The sequence below is a fragment of the Tachysurus fulvidraco genome, chromosome 1, assembly GCF_022655615.1.
Source record: "Tachysurus fulvidraco isolate hzauxx_2018 chromosome 1, HZAU_PFXX_2.0, whole genome shotgun sequence".
NCBI lineage: Eukaryota > Metazoa > Chordata > Actinopteri > Siluriformes > Bagridae > Tachysurus > Tachysurus fulvidraco.
The window spans coordinates 50,070,468-50,086,429 of NC_062518.1; the positions used below are offsets into that span (position 1 = coordinate 50,070,468).

At 38.8% G+C, this 15,962-nt stretch overlaps 1 protein-coding gene across 7 annotated transcripts; it reads left to right on the plus strand.

Annotated features, from left to right (window-relative positions):
* Nucleotides 1–3,483: 3,483 nt before the first annotated feature.
* On the plus strand, nucleotides 3,484–15,358 carry LOC113636521 (deoxynucleoside triphosphate triphosphohydrolase SAMHD1-like). Of its 7 annotated transcripts, XM_047813922.1 has the most exons (17): nucleotides 3,488–3,716; nucleotides 4,280–4,362; nucleotides 4,449–4,563; nucleotides 5,193–5,227; nucleotides 7,268–7,428; nucleotides 7,812–7,927; nucleotides 8,349–8,419; nucleotides 9,661–9,813; nucleotides 9,894–9,994; nucleotides 10,422–10,530; nucleotides 11,599–11,690; nucleotides 12,432–12,547; nucleotides 13,129–13,268; nucleotides 13,831–13,911; nucleotides 14,007–14,111; nucleotides 14,475–14,603; nucleotides 14,909–15,358. In XM_047813922.1, exons 3-17 carry the CDS (start codon nucleotides 4,461–4,463, stop codon nucleotides 15,011–15,013), a joined length of 1,617 nt encoding a protein of 538 aa, XP_047669878.1. In that variant the 5' UTR covers nucleotides 3,488–3,716; nucleotides 4,280–4,362; nucleotides 4,449–4,460; the 3' UTR covers nucleotides 15,014–15,358. The 7 variants fall into 7 exon arrangements, with proteins under 7 accessions (XP_047669879.1, XP_047669878.1, XP_047669851.1 ...); XM_047813923.1 differs by lacking the exon at nucleotides 4,280–4,362 and having other exon boundaries at nucleotides 3,484–3,651; XM_047813895.1 differs by having other exon boundaries at nucleotides 4,280–4,563.
* Nucleotides 15,359–15,962: the final 604 nt, after the last annotated feature.

Here is a 15,962-nt window from a genome sequence, read left to right on the forward strand (position 1 = left end):
CCTTCGTTGTCACATTTCTCAATTGTGGCAGCAGAAGAGATTTTACAACTCATCCAGTCCTGCAATCCTACTACCTGCCCATTGGATCCACTCCCTACCACTATGCTCCAGACCATCTCGCAAGACCTTTTGCCCTTTATTTCGACTATAGTCAATAGATCCATAGCATCTGGTCAGGTACCAACTACTTTCAAGAGAGCAATGGTTATTCCCATCCTAAAGAAACCTGCTCTGGATCCATCAGACATCAGTAAATACAGACCGGTATCACTTCTCTCATTTCTTTCAAAATTCTTGAGCACATTGTCTATAATCAACTGTCTGTCTATCTCTCACAGAACAACCTCCAAGACCCCAAACAGTCTGGCTTTAAAGCAGCTCACTCTACAGAGACAGCCCTTTTGGATGTCTCTGAGAAGCTACATGCTGCTAGATCAGCCAAACTGTCATCCATCCTTATCCTCCTTGACCTTTCAGCAGCATTTGATACGGTCAACCACAAGACTCTCTTATCCACCCTCAGGAGTCTTGGGATTTTCGGATCAGCTTGGGAATGGTTTGCTTCCTACCTGGAAGGACGCTCATATCAGGTAACATGGAGGGGTGTGACATCTGCTCCACACAGACTCTCCACTGGCATCCCACAGGGCTCAGTACTTGGTCCTCTTCTTTTCTTCTTGTATACTCACTCTCTTGGTGAAGTTATTTCATCACATAGGTTCTCTTACCACTGCTATGCTGATGATACACAACTTATCTTCTCTTTCCCACCCTCAATGCCACAGCTTCTGACCGGACCTCAGCATGTCTGGCAGAAATTTCATCATGGATGACTGCTCATCAGTTAAAGCTCAATCCTAGCAAAACTGAACTGCTGTTCATCCCAGGTGATTCATCCCCAGGTCACGATCTTGCTATATCCTTGCACAACGATCTGATCTCCCCTTCAGCCACAGCTCGCAACCTTGGGGTAACCATGGACAATCAACTGTCCTTTTCCTCTCATGTTGCAAATGTGACTCGCTCATGTCGGTTTCTTCTCTACAACATTAGAAGGATTCGGCCATTTTTGTCCACACAGACTGCTCAGGTAATTGTTCAGTCTCTTGTCATTTCTAGACTGGATTAATTCAATTCAATTCAATTCAAGTTTATTTGTATAGCGCTTTTTACAATAGACATTGTCTCAAAGCAGCTTTACAGAACATAGAGCAGAAGGTAAACATAATTAATGATAAAGGAAATAACGAATAATAAAATAAATAAGAATTAACAGAATAAAAATTCTAGATTATTATTAGATATATATAGTTCACAATGTGTATTTATTCCCGATTACTGCAATGCACTGCTGGCAGGTCTGCCTATGAACGCAATCCGTCCTCTGCAAATGATCCAAAATGCAGCTGCCCGGCTTGTTTTCAACCTGCCAAAGTTCTTGCATACCACCCCGCTGCTGCGATCCCTCCACTGGCTTCCGGTAGCTGCACGCATCCGATTCAAAACACTGATGCTGGCCTACAAAGCCAAAAATGGACCAGCTCCCTCTTACCTCAAAGCCCTCATCATTCCTCGCACTGCACCCACGCATTGCGTTTAAAGGTATAGTAAGAAGTCCAGACAGATCAGGCAAGTCTTCTACAATTAACGCTTTATCAAAAGTTAACCAATAGGTCTGAAAGAAAATCTGCAAATTCTCTAAGAAAGTCAGTGTAGGGCCCTGGGAGTCTGTACACGGTCGCTAGAGCAAGAGACATCAGGGATTTTTTTTGTGTGCATGTGCGAGAGTGTACCATTAAGAACAAGCACTTCAAAAGAACTAAATCTATACTTTGTTCTCTGGGTAACAGTAAGGAGATCACTAGATATAGTGGCAACACCACCTCATTTGGTTTAATCCAAGTTGCAGTAAGGCAGAGTGCAGTAAGTCTATTTTCTGAGATGATTTCATTTACAATAAGTGCTTTGGGTGCAAGTGATCTAATATTTAGAAGCCCAAACTTTAGGAACTGTTTTTGTTTGTTTCTTTGGTATTTGTCTGGTCAAATTACAGTAAGATTATTTCGAGAACTTCTCATGCATTTACTTTTTGATCTCACTACTCTGGGAACAGACACAGTTTGTATAGGATGTGTGCATTTGTGTCAATGCGATGAGGTGAAGGATGGATATTGAAATTTAGATTTAAATCGTAGTTTACCCATCAGAAGGTGTGCAGCACCTTGGAGATGTGGTCTGAGAGGATCTCCGCTCCAACTCTACTGGGGTGCAGGCGATCAGCATGGAACAGCCTAGGACACGTCCAGAAAACATTCCAGTTATCAATAAAGAGTAAATTCTGAGACTGACACCATGACTGTAACCATTCATTTAAAGCAAAAATATACAATATAATGGGTTAGGCTTAGAGTTAGTGCTAAAGAAAAATGTGACATCACCAACAACATCCACAGAGGTCTCACAAATACACTGTTCAAAGAAGATACAGGCCATACAAGACATATAGAGGCCAGAAGATGGTATGGAGCATGGAGGACAGTGGTGTGGCGTCATGCTTGTATAAAAGCCTTTATTATCGCCACATATACATTACAGCACATATCCCAACTAAGGAGGTTGGGGTCAGAGTGCAGGGGCAGCTATGATACAGCACCCCTGGAGCAGGGAGGTTGAGGGCCTTGCTCAAGGGCCCAGCAGTGGCAGCTTGGCTGTGCTGGGCTTTGAACCCTAATCCTCCGATCAACAACCCAGAGCCTTAACCAGTTTAGCCACCACTGAGCTTGTATGGCTGATTCTGGAACAGACTTACTAATCTTTACTGATAATGGAGCTAAAGAAGGTAGCAGGTAAATGAAGTCAGAACAACCTCATTATGTAGCAAGACAATGACACAAAACTCTCAACAAAGTTAAAGTAATTGTACTGACCTGCATGTCCCGTAGTGACAAATGCTCCTGGCCTGCCTGAACAAAGCTTCGACAGACCCACTAAGGAGTGTGTCCTATGTTTTGCACGAGTAAGCTGCTATCACGGTCATTTCTAAATTACCCTTTAAATGACATGACTGTTTCAAAGATAATAACATTCTTACTTCTAAAAATACATTTCATTACAGTAAAAAAATACATATAAATCAAAATGAAAGCGATCAGAGTTCTCTTGAACATCTGATAAATACAACTTATTATCGCATAAATCTTCTTAGTCAGTTGGAGTCTTCTTCCAGCTGTCTAGGTACAACGTCTGATCCTCTGCAGTCTTGCAGTAACATTTATGGCAGTTGGAATTATAATTGTATTTAATTCATATTCGATGTTTAAATTCTGTAACCAAATTTCCTATTTCTGTAACCAAATCCTTTTCGGAAGTTTATTGGCAAACAGAAGCTGCTTCTGTTCCTCTTTCTTTTCACATTTAGCTTCTCTATGCCTCTTCCTCTTTTACTTTCTTAACCGTTTTTGTTCACTTTGTTTTTGAATAGGAATTTCTCGTGGAGTGTATTTAGGCTGTATCTTAGTTTTAAGTCGAGGTCGAGGGGGATCCATGAATCCTACAACTCCATTTTCTCCTATCCTCATCCTGTTACCTTTTGGGGATAATCTCACAACAAAGTCGATTTAACAAAGGTCTTCATCAGAGGAAGAGCAGAAGGTGTGAGTCAATCAGTCCTTTTAACACACTGAGCAAAATTTCACCGCCTGAAGATCAACCTGAAGGTAGAAACCTTCAGACACACAACAGATTGAAACTGTTCTACAAACATGGGAAAATATTTAATACTTTTGATCGACTCAAATTTGTGAGGTCTGTCACTACATCCGTCAAGTTATTTAAAATATCTAGATGTAAGGAAATTAAAGCTGAAATTCTGTTCTATCATGTCATCTTTATCTTTTTGAGTAGAGGTATGGTGATATAGGAAAGAGAGCATTATTAATGTGTGTTTGTTAATAGGCAGGTAAGGTGTCTCCTAGGGCAGGTAAGGTGAATCTCAGGTGTGGTTCAAACCATTAGTAAAAGTGAAAGTGATGTGACATGCAGCAGAATTTGTTCTCTGCATTTAACCCATCCAAAGTGCGCACACACACAGCAGTGAACACACACTCACTGTGAACACACACCCGGAGCAGTAGGCAGCCATTTATGCTGCGGCACCCGGGGAACACACTATAAACCTTTTTAAACCAATTTTAAACTCAACAGTTTTAACATGTAAACTCTTTTGAACTAAAGACAAGTGTTTTTCCCTTCTTTCATGTTTTTTTTTTCTCTAATGAAGGATCCACCCACCTTCTGCGGTATTAAAGCAGAGTACTTGTCTCTGTTAGTAACTTCCACCTGAAGCTGATTTTTCATCTCCAGGTTTTATCTCTCAGTAGAATTATAACGTTTTTGTTTCTGATATGTATGTAAAGAGCTAACCTCCTAAAATTAACCTCCACAACAAGATCTTCACTGCTATGGCGAGTCAGACAAACCTGTTTGAGGATGTGCCATGTCCTGAGAGCTCCCAAAGCCAGAGGAAGAGAAATTCATCCATTACGGTACCACTCAACTTTACAGGTAAAAAACAGATTTTAAATCACACTGCTGATTCACAATAGTTATTAATTACAACACAAGAAATCTGTATCATAATGTTTTTGTAAGAATATATATATATATAAGATTATATATATGTCTAGAATTATGAAATTCATTTGGATCAGGTCATATATGTCTGTAATATTTATTCTTGCCTATAGCTTTTATGGATGTCAGCTCAGACATTATCATTGAAAAAACAAAATAACGAATTTCCAAGTGATGATTAACTACACATCTTAAGAACTGTACAAACATTCAAACAGGATAAACTGGATAAGTAAAAAAGAATAGTGACACACCTGTGTAGACCCGTGTCATGTAATGAGTCACATTACATGTGTAGAAGGAAGGAACCACTTTATTAAAGATAAAGAAATAAACAAGAAATCCATTTACAAGGAAAACTAAACTAGCTATACATAAGTATACACACTTTCAGCACTCTGTGTTTTTCAGTAAGTCTGTCAGTGTTACATATTAACTCTCCTAAATGTCAGTAATGTAATAATGTAACTGGTAATGGAGTTTTTATTTATGTGTTTGTTTACTTATCATTCTGCACTGATGCAGGCAAAAATATTTGAAAATTAATATTTTTTTTCCAGGGCACTTTGGGCAGGAATCAGTTGGACATGAGAAGGTGTGAAACATCCCTCTTCTATAATATCAGTACAGTATTGGTGTGTTTTAATTGGCTTAGAGAATTAGGAAAAGCATCACATGTTTATCATCCACTGTGGTAAGGCAAGGGTCCTGAACACAAATTGGAAGGCTGTCCCCTCTGCCCCCTTCTATAGCCTTTTGTACTTGAGGTACTACCAAATATCCTGAACCTTTTGATCGAAGTAGGCGTGACGGATTATAAAAAAACAAAAGATCTCTCAGGTACTGTGGTGTGAGACCATTAAGTGCTTTATAGGTCAGTAATAGTATTTTATAATCAATGCAAAAATTGACTGGAGCCAATGCAGTGAGGATAAGATAGGGGTGATACAGTATGTTCATATCTTCTGGTTCTAGTTAGGACTCTAGCAGCTGAGTTCTGGACTAACTGGAGCTTGTTTCTGCTCCTACTGGAACATCCAGACAGTAAAGCATTACAATAATCCAACATAGAGGTAACAAATGCATGAACTAGTGTTTCTGCATCATATAATGACATCATATTTCTTATCTTAGCAATATTTCTGAGATGAAAGAAGGCAACCCTTGTGATATTATTTATGTGAGCTTCAGATGAGAGACCGGTATCAATAATCACACCGAGGTCTTTTACTGCTGCACATGATGTAATATAAAGACCATCCAGAGTTACTCTGTAATCAGAAAGTTTACTTCTGGCTATCTGTGGTCCTGGTACAAGATCTTCTGTCTGTCTTAGTAAAGCAGGAGGAAGTTACTGTAGTAAGCGTCCACTGTCTAATGTCCTTAGACAATCTTCAATCTTATTAAGCTGGTGCTTCACATCTGACTGCTGAAACATACTATTCAGTTTAGTTTGAGGCCATGTGCATTATAATTTCCTAGTGGAACTCTTTAAGGTCTACTGCTAGTAGTTCCAACTCATTTCCCATTTGGTTCTCTTAAATTACATTAAATTAATATTAAATTAAATTAGTATTAGGTTCCAATATAAGCTAAAGCCTGGATCACACTGTGCCCATGTGCATGTAACATGAATAACATCAGTCTATTTAAGGATATTTCAGTTGTTAAACACTACTCATATGGGGTTCCTAAAGAATATCAGTGCTATCTAAGTGCTCTCTAAGTTTGAGAGCTTTAATCTCCTTTTCTGTCGATAACTAGTGATAGTAATGAGCCAGGGCTATCAAGTATCACACATTGAGCATTTTGTCATGTTTTCCCACCACACATTGTATCACACAGAAAAACATACTATTTATCATATATTTAATAAGCCGCAGCGCCCAAAATGTATCAGTCTGCACCGCTGTCTCTATGGAACAGGGAAGGAATCAAGCGCATCTCCCCTGGAGTTCTTAGTCGAGCCTGACACTTGTCAGCCAATCAAAAATAGAGGCTACACAATAGCCAATCAGAAAATAGCACTATTGTATCTGGGTAAGATTTAACGCAACAACCAATGAAAAAAAAAGCAGATCCTGGAATTGTTCATCATCATCATCATCCTCGTTCACCCACAGAGAAAAGCACTGGAGCTCTGAGCATCACTTTGAGCACAGAGTCATGATCTCCTGTTGTAATGTTGCAAAACGTTTGACACAAACAATGACATTGTGACTGCTGTTAGAGACGTTTCCCAGATAATCAGCATCAGTTTTTTATGAGTGTCTGTAACTTAGCCAACAGTTTTACAGCCTCTTCACTGACAACACCTGCTCAGAACAAGTAGTCTAGGGCCAGTGGTTCTCAAACTGGGGGCCCTGAGATGGTGCCAGGGGGCCCCGGGTCACTGACAACACCTGCTCAGAACAAGTAGTCTAGGCCAGAGCTGAGCGTGTGTATATGGAAGAGGTAGAACTTATTCCAGCTCCAGCCTCACCAGCACCAAGATCTGCCTATTGAATAAAGTTTATTATTGTTATAATCATTAGTAAGTAATAATATTCTGTGATTTCATGAGTTTTAATGGATAACGAGAACATTTCCAGCTGATCCCAAACATTTGAACACTAGTGTGTGTTCTCTTTCTCAGGTGTTTAATGACCCAATCCATGGTCACATCGAGCTGCACCCCCTGCTAGTGAAGATCATCGATACTCCTCAGTTCCAGAGACTGCGGTATATTAAACAGCTGGGAGGAGCCTACTTTGTGTTTCCTGGAGCTTCACACAACCGATTTGAACACTCAGTAGGGTGTGTATCTGTCTGTGTGAGCCTCAAAGGCTTTAATAACCCATGATCTGTAGTTTTAATTCACTCATAAATCCACTATAATGCTAGACATGTGCAAGCGAGCAAGCTAAAAATAAGTGGCTTAAAGCAGAGTTTAGTAGTTACACACACACACACAAACACACACACACACACACACACACACACACACACACACTCACACACACACACACGACACATGAGAGTGATTGTATACCACATGATGAGTCACATGCTGCATTCATTAATGACTAAAAGTTTTGAGATGGCACGAATGATATGATAATGATATGAGGCTTTTATCCTGATTTTAAAACTAGATATATGTTTGATTATTCATACATTCTGATTTTTCTGTGTTTCAGTGTTGGATATTTAGCAGGTTGTCTCATTAAAACTCTAAGTGAAAAACAGCCAGAGCTTGGCATCACAGAAAAAGACATCCTGTGTGTTCAGATCGCTGGCTTGTGCCATGACTTGGGTGACCACACACACACACATACACACACACACACACACACACACACACACACACACACACACACACACACACACACACACATACACACACACACACACACACACACGCAAACACATTCACACACTCTCACACACACTTTATTTATGTTTCATTGTGTACGACTCATGCTTTTACACATTGAGAAACTGATATCTGGTTCTAATAATAATAATAATAATAATAATAATAATAATAATAATAATATTTATGATATAATATAACATTATTATTATATTATATCATAAATATGATATAATATAATATAATATAATATATGTTTCTGTTTAGTGTTAGTGGTTATAAAGGTCATATTAATGGGGTTATGATGTCCACATTAAAGACACATTCATATCATTAATCTTGCAATTGTCCACTTTCTCAGGTCACGGCCCATTTTCTCATCTGTTTGACCGCATGTTTATCCCAAGGGTCCGTCCTGAACTGCAATGGGAGGTAAGAACCAAACCACTGGTGAAACACAGATCACAGCAATGTTTCTGCTTTATATTGCTCTAGGGCAGGGGTCGGCAACCTTAAACACTCAAAGAGCCATTTGGACCCGTTTCCCACAGAAAAAATACCACAGGGAGCCACGAAACCCTTTTGACATCTAAAATAAAGATAAAACTGCATATATCGTTTTTTACCTTTATGGAAAGTATAGAAAAAACTGTAGTGTGTTGCATTTATGAAATAAATTAACTGCTACCGATTAAACGCAATTTTATTTCTCCAGTTCAAATATTTTGAACAGTTTGAACTAACCTTAAGAAAAAAGACGCTGGGTTGAAGTTTACTTTCGAATAAAATGTTTAATATATAATTGAGTCCTTCGTATTCATGACCAGGGCCCTCAAGTTTTGAAGACAGGCAAGCATGACCTCTCCAACCCCTCACTTTTTTTCATTGCATTTTGCGTTAAATCTTTCCCAAATAGTGCTATTATCTGATTGGCTATTGTGTAGCCTCTTTTTTGATTGGCTGATAAGTGTCAGGCTCGACTAAGTACTGAGATGCGCTTGATTCCTGCCCGGTTCCATAGAGACAGCGGTGCGGACTGATACATTTTGGGCGCTGCGGCTTATTAAATATATGATAAATAGTCAAAAAGTTTTTCTGCGTGAGAATATGATGTGCGGCGGGAGAGCGTGAGAAAAGACCGAAATGCGTGACTGTCACTCTCAATGCGTGACACTTGACAGCCATGCGTGACATAAAAAATGTAACTTGCCGGCTGCAGCAAACCAAAACTGCGCCTGCTTCTGTGTGTCGGATTTCGCAAGTCGGAAGTTATGCCGCATATTTTGAGCGACCAAAAAAATAAAAAATTAAAAATTAAACACGGTTTATTTTAATGTTACAAGAGCATCTTGATCTTAGAATTTAGAATTACGTTTTTTTTTTAAACTAACTAACAAAAATAAAAAATTTAAATTAAATATTTATTTTCCAAATCTACAGGGAACCGCAGCAGAGGGATGAAAGGGCCACTTGCGGCTCCAGAGCATACTTGCATACAGGGGTTGCCGACCCCTGCTCTAGGGCTACAGAGGGTTATCAGTTAAGCAGCTAGATCGAGTAGAAAAGAATAAAGAACAATAATTATTGAAATCCTATGAAACAAGTAGCGCGCCTGAATGTGTACGATGTAGTGCAGGTTCATTATGTTCTGTTCCACCGTTTTTTCATTGCAGCATGAAACTGCATCAGTGAAAATGTTTGAGCATCTGGTGAAGGAGAATAACCTGGAGGATATGATGATGAAAGATTATGGTCTTTCTAACAAAGACCTCGAATTTATCAAAGAACAAATTGCAGGACCTTTGAAACCCTCTGCACAAGACAAGGTAGAGAATTTTCTTATCAATTTTGTTCACAAGGTGAAACATTGCAGCTTAACCGATTTCTGGAACTCTTTTTTCTTTAGTGGCCCTACAGTGGAAGACCTGAGGAACAGTCCTTCTTGTATGAGATTGTGGCAAATAAGAGGACTGGCATTGATGTGGACAAGTGGGATTATTTCGCAAGGTGAGTGTGTCAATAAGATGAACTTTGTTTTATTTATAAGATATATTAATGTTACTGTATTGAAGTTTATTTATATTAGTGTTAACATATAGAGTCACATATCACTCAATCATTTTAATTGTGGCCTAATGTTTAGAGAGTTTGACTCCTAACCCTAAGGTTGTGGGTTCGAGTCTGGGGCCAGCCTCAACTGAGGTGATCTTGAGCAAGGCACCTCCCCTAACCCCCAGCGCATTGGGTTAAATGCAGAGAACGAATTCTGAGTATGGGCCACCATACTTACTGTAGCCATACAGTCACTTTAACTTTATAATGAACTAAAGCTAACTACACTGGGGCAGCAAGATGCTAACACTAGAATACAGATAAAAATATACCAGTTCCTAAAGTCAAAGGTCTTTTATATACACATTGTCCATCTGAACAGAGACTCGTATCACCTGGGACTCAAGAACATCCCAGACTACCAGCGTTTCCTAAAAATGGCCAGAGTGTGTGAGGTCAATGGGAAGAAGATCATCTGTGCCAGAGACAAGGTACAGTATGCTCCTTGCCCACAATGCACAGAGCTTTTAACTTAAACACACATTTTGAATCCACCAAAATATTTTTACAATGCATGAAGCCAATTTTATGTAGCACACAACATTAAACAGGTGACTATGAAGATCTTACATGTTAACTTTATTATCCTAAAATTATTTTACTGTTTCATATAATTGTCCTTTGATGTCTACATGATTACAAATTAGTGCTTATTGAAATCTATGCTAACAGCTGCAGTACTTCATTCTTTACTTTTTTTTACTGTAAATACTCATGTTTTCTTCTAATACTGCGGTGTTTATAAAGCTCAATATTCAAAAGCGGGGGTCACGGTGGCTTAGTGGTTAGCACGTTCGCCTCACACCTCCAGGGTTGGGGGTTCGATTCCCACCTCCGCCTTGTGTGTGTGGAGTTTGCATGTTCTCCCCGTGCCTCGGGGGTTTCCTCCGGGTACTCCGGTTTCCTCCCCCGGTCCAAAGACATGCATGGTAGGTTGATTGGCTTCTCTGGAAAATTGTCTGTAGTGTGTGTGTGTGCCCTGCGATGGGTTGGCACTCCGTCCAGGGTGTATCCTGCCTTGATGCCCGATGACGCCGGAGATAGGCACAGGATCCCCGTGACCCGAGAAGTTCGGATAAGTGGTAGAAAATGAATGAATATTCAAAAGATTTAAAAATTTTAATTATGATTTTTTTTAAGTTGATAGTACCATGCTTTGTAAGATCAGGGACCCATGCAAACATTTCACATTAGATGGATCATTGCCACTATAGATGATATCCTTCTACCTTCCTATTCAGTGCTGTATGAACGGAGTATAGAGCCACTGACAGTATTTAAATGTGTATATGAGCAAACTGGTTTTTCACTCAAACTGTGGTATGTCAGGAAATTTACTAGCAAGAATCGGGCTTCTGTCTATTGTTGACTATAATGCAAAACTGTTGATGCAGTTTTTGCTGGTGTTATTCATTTTGCCATGACACAATATGAATGTAATGACACGAGATCTACTGTGAGTAGCTTGAGGAGTAAGGCTCACTTTCCCTTTTCTACAGGAAGTCCATGATTTATATGACATGTTTCACACAAGACACTCCCTACACCGCAGAGCCTATCAGCACAAAGTGACCAAGATCATTGAGGAAATGTGAGTATTATTAACATAAATATCTAAAATGTTTCTAGTACTAATATGAAGAATCTGTGGGGTTTTTGTTTGCCTGATAAAAGAGGTTTAATGTTGCAATTAATCTCCAGTTTCATACCCATAATTTCTGGTATGATGTGTTTTAGTGTGTCAAAGTAGTGACTTAAAACTCTTGAATGGGTTAGGTGTCCAGTTAGAGAAACCAGATTTAATATCAATATTTAATATTTAATACACTGTGATACTGATACAGTGTCCCAACTAATTTGAGTTAGCCTTCACTATCCCATCTATTAAGTGGTGACTTCTCTAAACTTTGTACAAAAGAAATTTGTTGGGTTTGCAGAAGTAACTTCTCAAATATAAAGCTGCTCTGATACATGAACACCGATTATGTCTGCATCTGCATGTGCAGATACAGAATAAGGCACTATAAAAGGCACTATAAAAGGGGGCCACAGATTTGCCTGAGAAGGCACTGCATCCTTCTAGTTAAGGGGTAGTAGTTCAACTATTGGCAAGGGAAATGTGTTTGGACAGCTTGACAGCAAGAAGATGATAGAGAAACAGATGATCAGTAGTGGTGGTGGCATGGCACAGCTAGGGGTAACCTTAGGTCTGCCTCAAGCAGTATTATATTGAGCTTAAAAAACAGTTTGTACATATATGTTTGTACTGCTGGCTTATGATCTCACACCTCTGTTTGATATGTGACCGTTGTATAAAATAATCACACTGTAGGATAACAGAAGCCTTGGTCAAAGCCGATCCTTACATTCTGATCCAGGGATCCTCTGGAAAGATGTACAAAATGTCAGAGGCCATAGATGACATGGAGGCCTACACCAAGCTCACAGGTCAGATAATCTAAACTTTGAAACTAACAAACCATCGTGACATATCTCCACAATACACAGTGGGCCTGTTCAGTTTCATGAACTTCCGCAATATACACCCCAAATGTAATATACGGGGAGTCTCAAAACTCTCAGTGTGTAGGTGCAAATACAGAGTACAAAGTTAATTACAGAGCAGCTTCGACAGGACCGACATTCCTTTGCATCCTTGTGAGAGCATTTCCAATCAGCCATGAGAACGATGTCAATGCATTCTTTTTCATTCTTAAAGGCTATTTGAAAATAATAAGTATGAAGAAAAAACAGACTAAGTATGAAACTTTTTTGAAAGCCATTGTGCTAAGCTTTAATGTAAAATGTGTAAATTATTAAACTCTATTGTATCTTTATTGGCCTAACACCTGCTGGCCCATTATTGTATTTTGCAATAAATGTAAGTGTGTGTGTGTGTGTGTGTGTGTGTGTGTGTGTGTGTGTGTGTGTGTGTGTGTGTGTGTGTGTGTGTGTGTGTGTGTGTGTGTGTGTGTGTGTGCGTGTGGCCATGACCTTTTCAACATAATGTCCTCTTTACCGCTTCACAGATAACATCTTTGAGCAGATCCTGTACTCCTCTAATCCAAACCTGTCTGAAGCTCAAACCATCATGAAGAATATTCTCTGCAGAAAATTGTACAAGTGTGTGGGACAGACGATACCTGAAAAAGCTCTTAATTTGACAGAGGTCAGAGGTCTATTTACCAATACCTAATTGTTTCCCACCTGCTAATGCATAATAAAATTTTTATTATTAGAATTTATACTTGAAGAAGTCAACATGCATGTTCATATTGGTAATAAAGACAACAGATGCTCGGAGAGAAGTCCTGTTGTAGCAACAAAAACCCAGGAACTCTGGGACTAAAGTCAAGCATGGCATTTAATACACAATGTGAAAATGAATAATCTATAGTTTGCAAATCAAATCAAATTTTAATTGTCACATACACATACATACAGGGTACGACATGCAGTGAAATGCTTTTTGAATCTGTCCGGTATTTAAGCATAAAAGGAATGCAATTAGGGGTAAAAATAAATATAACAAAACCAAAAGGAGATAAATAAATAAAAAGTAAAAACTATATAAAAACTATATAAAATATGAAAATATAAGTGAACAAATAATGTAAATACATATACATAAATATACATATTCACAAATGCATATGGTTTTTAATGATAAATGATAAATATATTTTAATTGTAATGGTTTTTAATGCAGATGATAAATACATTTTTTATAGGAAGCATTGGCCAAAGAAGTGGCTGAGTCCAAACCTGATGACACTGAGGTTGTCCTGAAAGCTGAAGATTTCATAGTCAGCGTATGAAAACAACAACAAAAAAAAACTAATACTTTATTTTACACTTTGATAATTAGAATTTGAGGATTTTGGACTCACTTTTAATAATCTGGCAGGTATTTGGTATTGATTATGGCAAGAAGGAGAAAAACCCCATCGACAACGTCTACTTCTACTGCAAGCACAACCCCACTGAAGCCTTTCAGATCCGCAAGGAACAGGTACAGTACATATAAGGTGTCATTTACCTGCAAGACTCCATTAACCTTTCCACAAATATCTGTTGGGACTTTAACAGCTTTACACACACACTCATTTATGTATATACATAAGTTGTATAAACTGTTATGGACTCAGTTACTGGGTGGCTGCTGCCCAGTCCTCTGGGCAACGAGTGGTGTTGAAATGTTTAAGAGATCATGTCTAGTGAGTGTCCACTGGATTCCTATTGGTGGTATGTGTTGGTGCTTTTGAAGATGATCACACAGTCTTTGTTTCCCATCGAAAAGCTTACGCTTCTAATTCTGTGTACCTGTTAGTTATGAAATAAAATGTTTGCACTGATGTGCAAATGTCTTTTGTAGGTGTCCAAACTGCTGCCGGACAGATTTTCTGAGGAGCACATCATTCTTTACTGCAGACAGACAGATAAACTGGCAGATGCAAAGAAATACTTTCAGCAGTGGTGTAAGACGAAGAATTTGAAACCTCGGGTAAGATTCACCTCCTCCACCATGTGTGTGTTTAAGTAAATGTTGAATGAATATTCTGATAACTGCCTGAGCCTGGAGAGTAAAAGGTAAGGGGTTCTTAGAGACCAGCATGCACTAACCTGACAGCAGAGATCTCTCCCTTTGGGCTCATAATTAAAAACTTCTCCTAGCCCCTGTAATGAACAGCAAGTGTTTTCATGTAGTGGTTTAAAGGCATGGATGCTGTATAGTGTGTTCCAAACTGTTGGTGTAAATACCCCTTATATGTGTGTTTTTTTTTGTTTGTTTGTTTGTTTTTTGTGAAGGATGCTAATGTTTTAGTTCAAGAACTTACTCCTGCCAAGAAAACTCAAAATGAAGAACAAGGAGATGCAGAGGAAAAAGTTCGGGTAAAGAAAGCCCTCTTTTAAACACCAGGCACGGACAACAGTGTTGAAGCCAATTCAACCAATTCTCCTGTTAAAGGTTTAAATTGATTATAAACTGAATTTTAAACTGACTTAAACTCTATCTTGGGGTCATAACGTATATACTTCCATTACTTGTTAGTTGTATTTAGGGTAGGAAAACTGTTGTCTTCTATTGCTTTACAAAATAATTATTTTTACTTTAATCACTTTCTTTCACATGGTCATGTAAAAGATTTACCTTCATGTAGGGACTTTCTGACATTTAAGACTTTCTATTAAGTTTACTTGGTGATGTGTCTTAAAGAAATTTAATTTAAGGCTAATAAATTCTCTGGTTTCATCTTATTCAGTGTGTGAATCTTTACTGATTTACTGGTGTCAGCATATTAAATACTGAGGTATCTGAATATTTATAGATACTGAACAATCAGTCTACAACAGGAATGGTAAAATAGTAAGAGTACTAAAATCTTTTTGATCTTCTGTGAGATTGAGAAACAGGTTTGATATTTGAAAAAGCTTCAGATGTTTCACAGATTTGTTCAGTTCTACCTGAATCTCCAGGACTGGGACCACACACTAGACCAACACATTTTTTTACATTCTGATGTAAACACATTGATTCTGACAAAAACAACACTGGTTCTGAGGTAAACATCGCTGGTTCTGAGGTAAACACCGCTGGTGTCAGGACCTGGTCGGAGGTGGCTTGGAGACAGAACCGTATGCAGCATAGCTTCAAATGAAAGGGGTTTAATACAGGAGGAAGACAAACATAAACCACACTACACAGGGAACTAACAATATTATACACAATGGGGAACAGGTGTGATGACCGGGAGGAGCAGACGACGATGGAGCAATCACGTGACACAAACAAACACAAACGCACATGGCCATAAGTCTGCACGGATTCATGATGGATCCGTGCTGATTAATCCCTGACAGC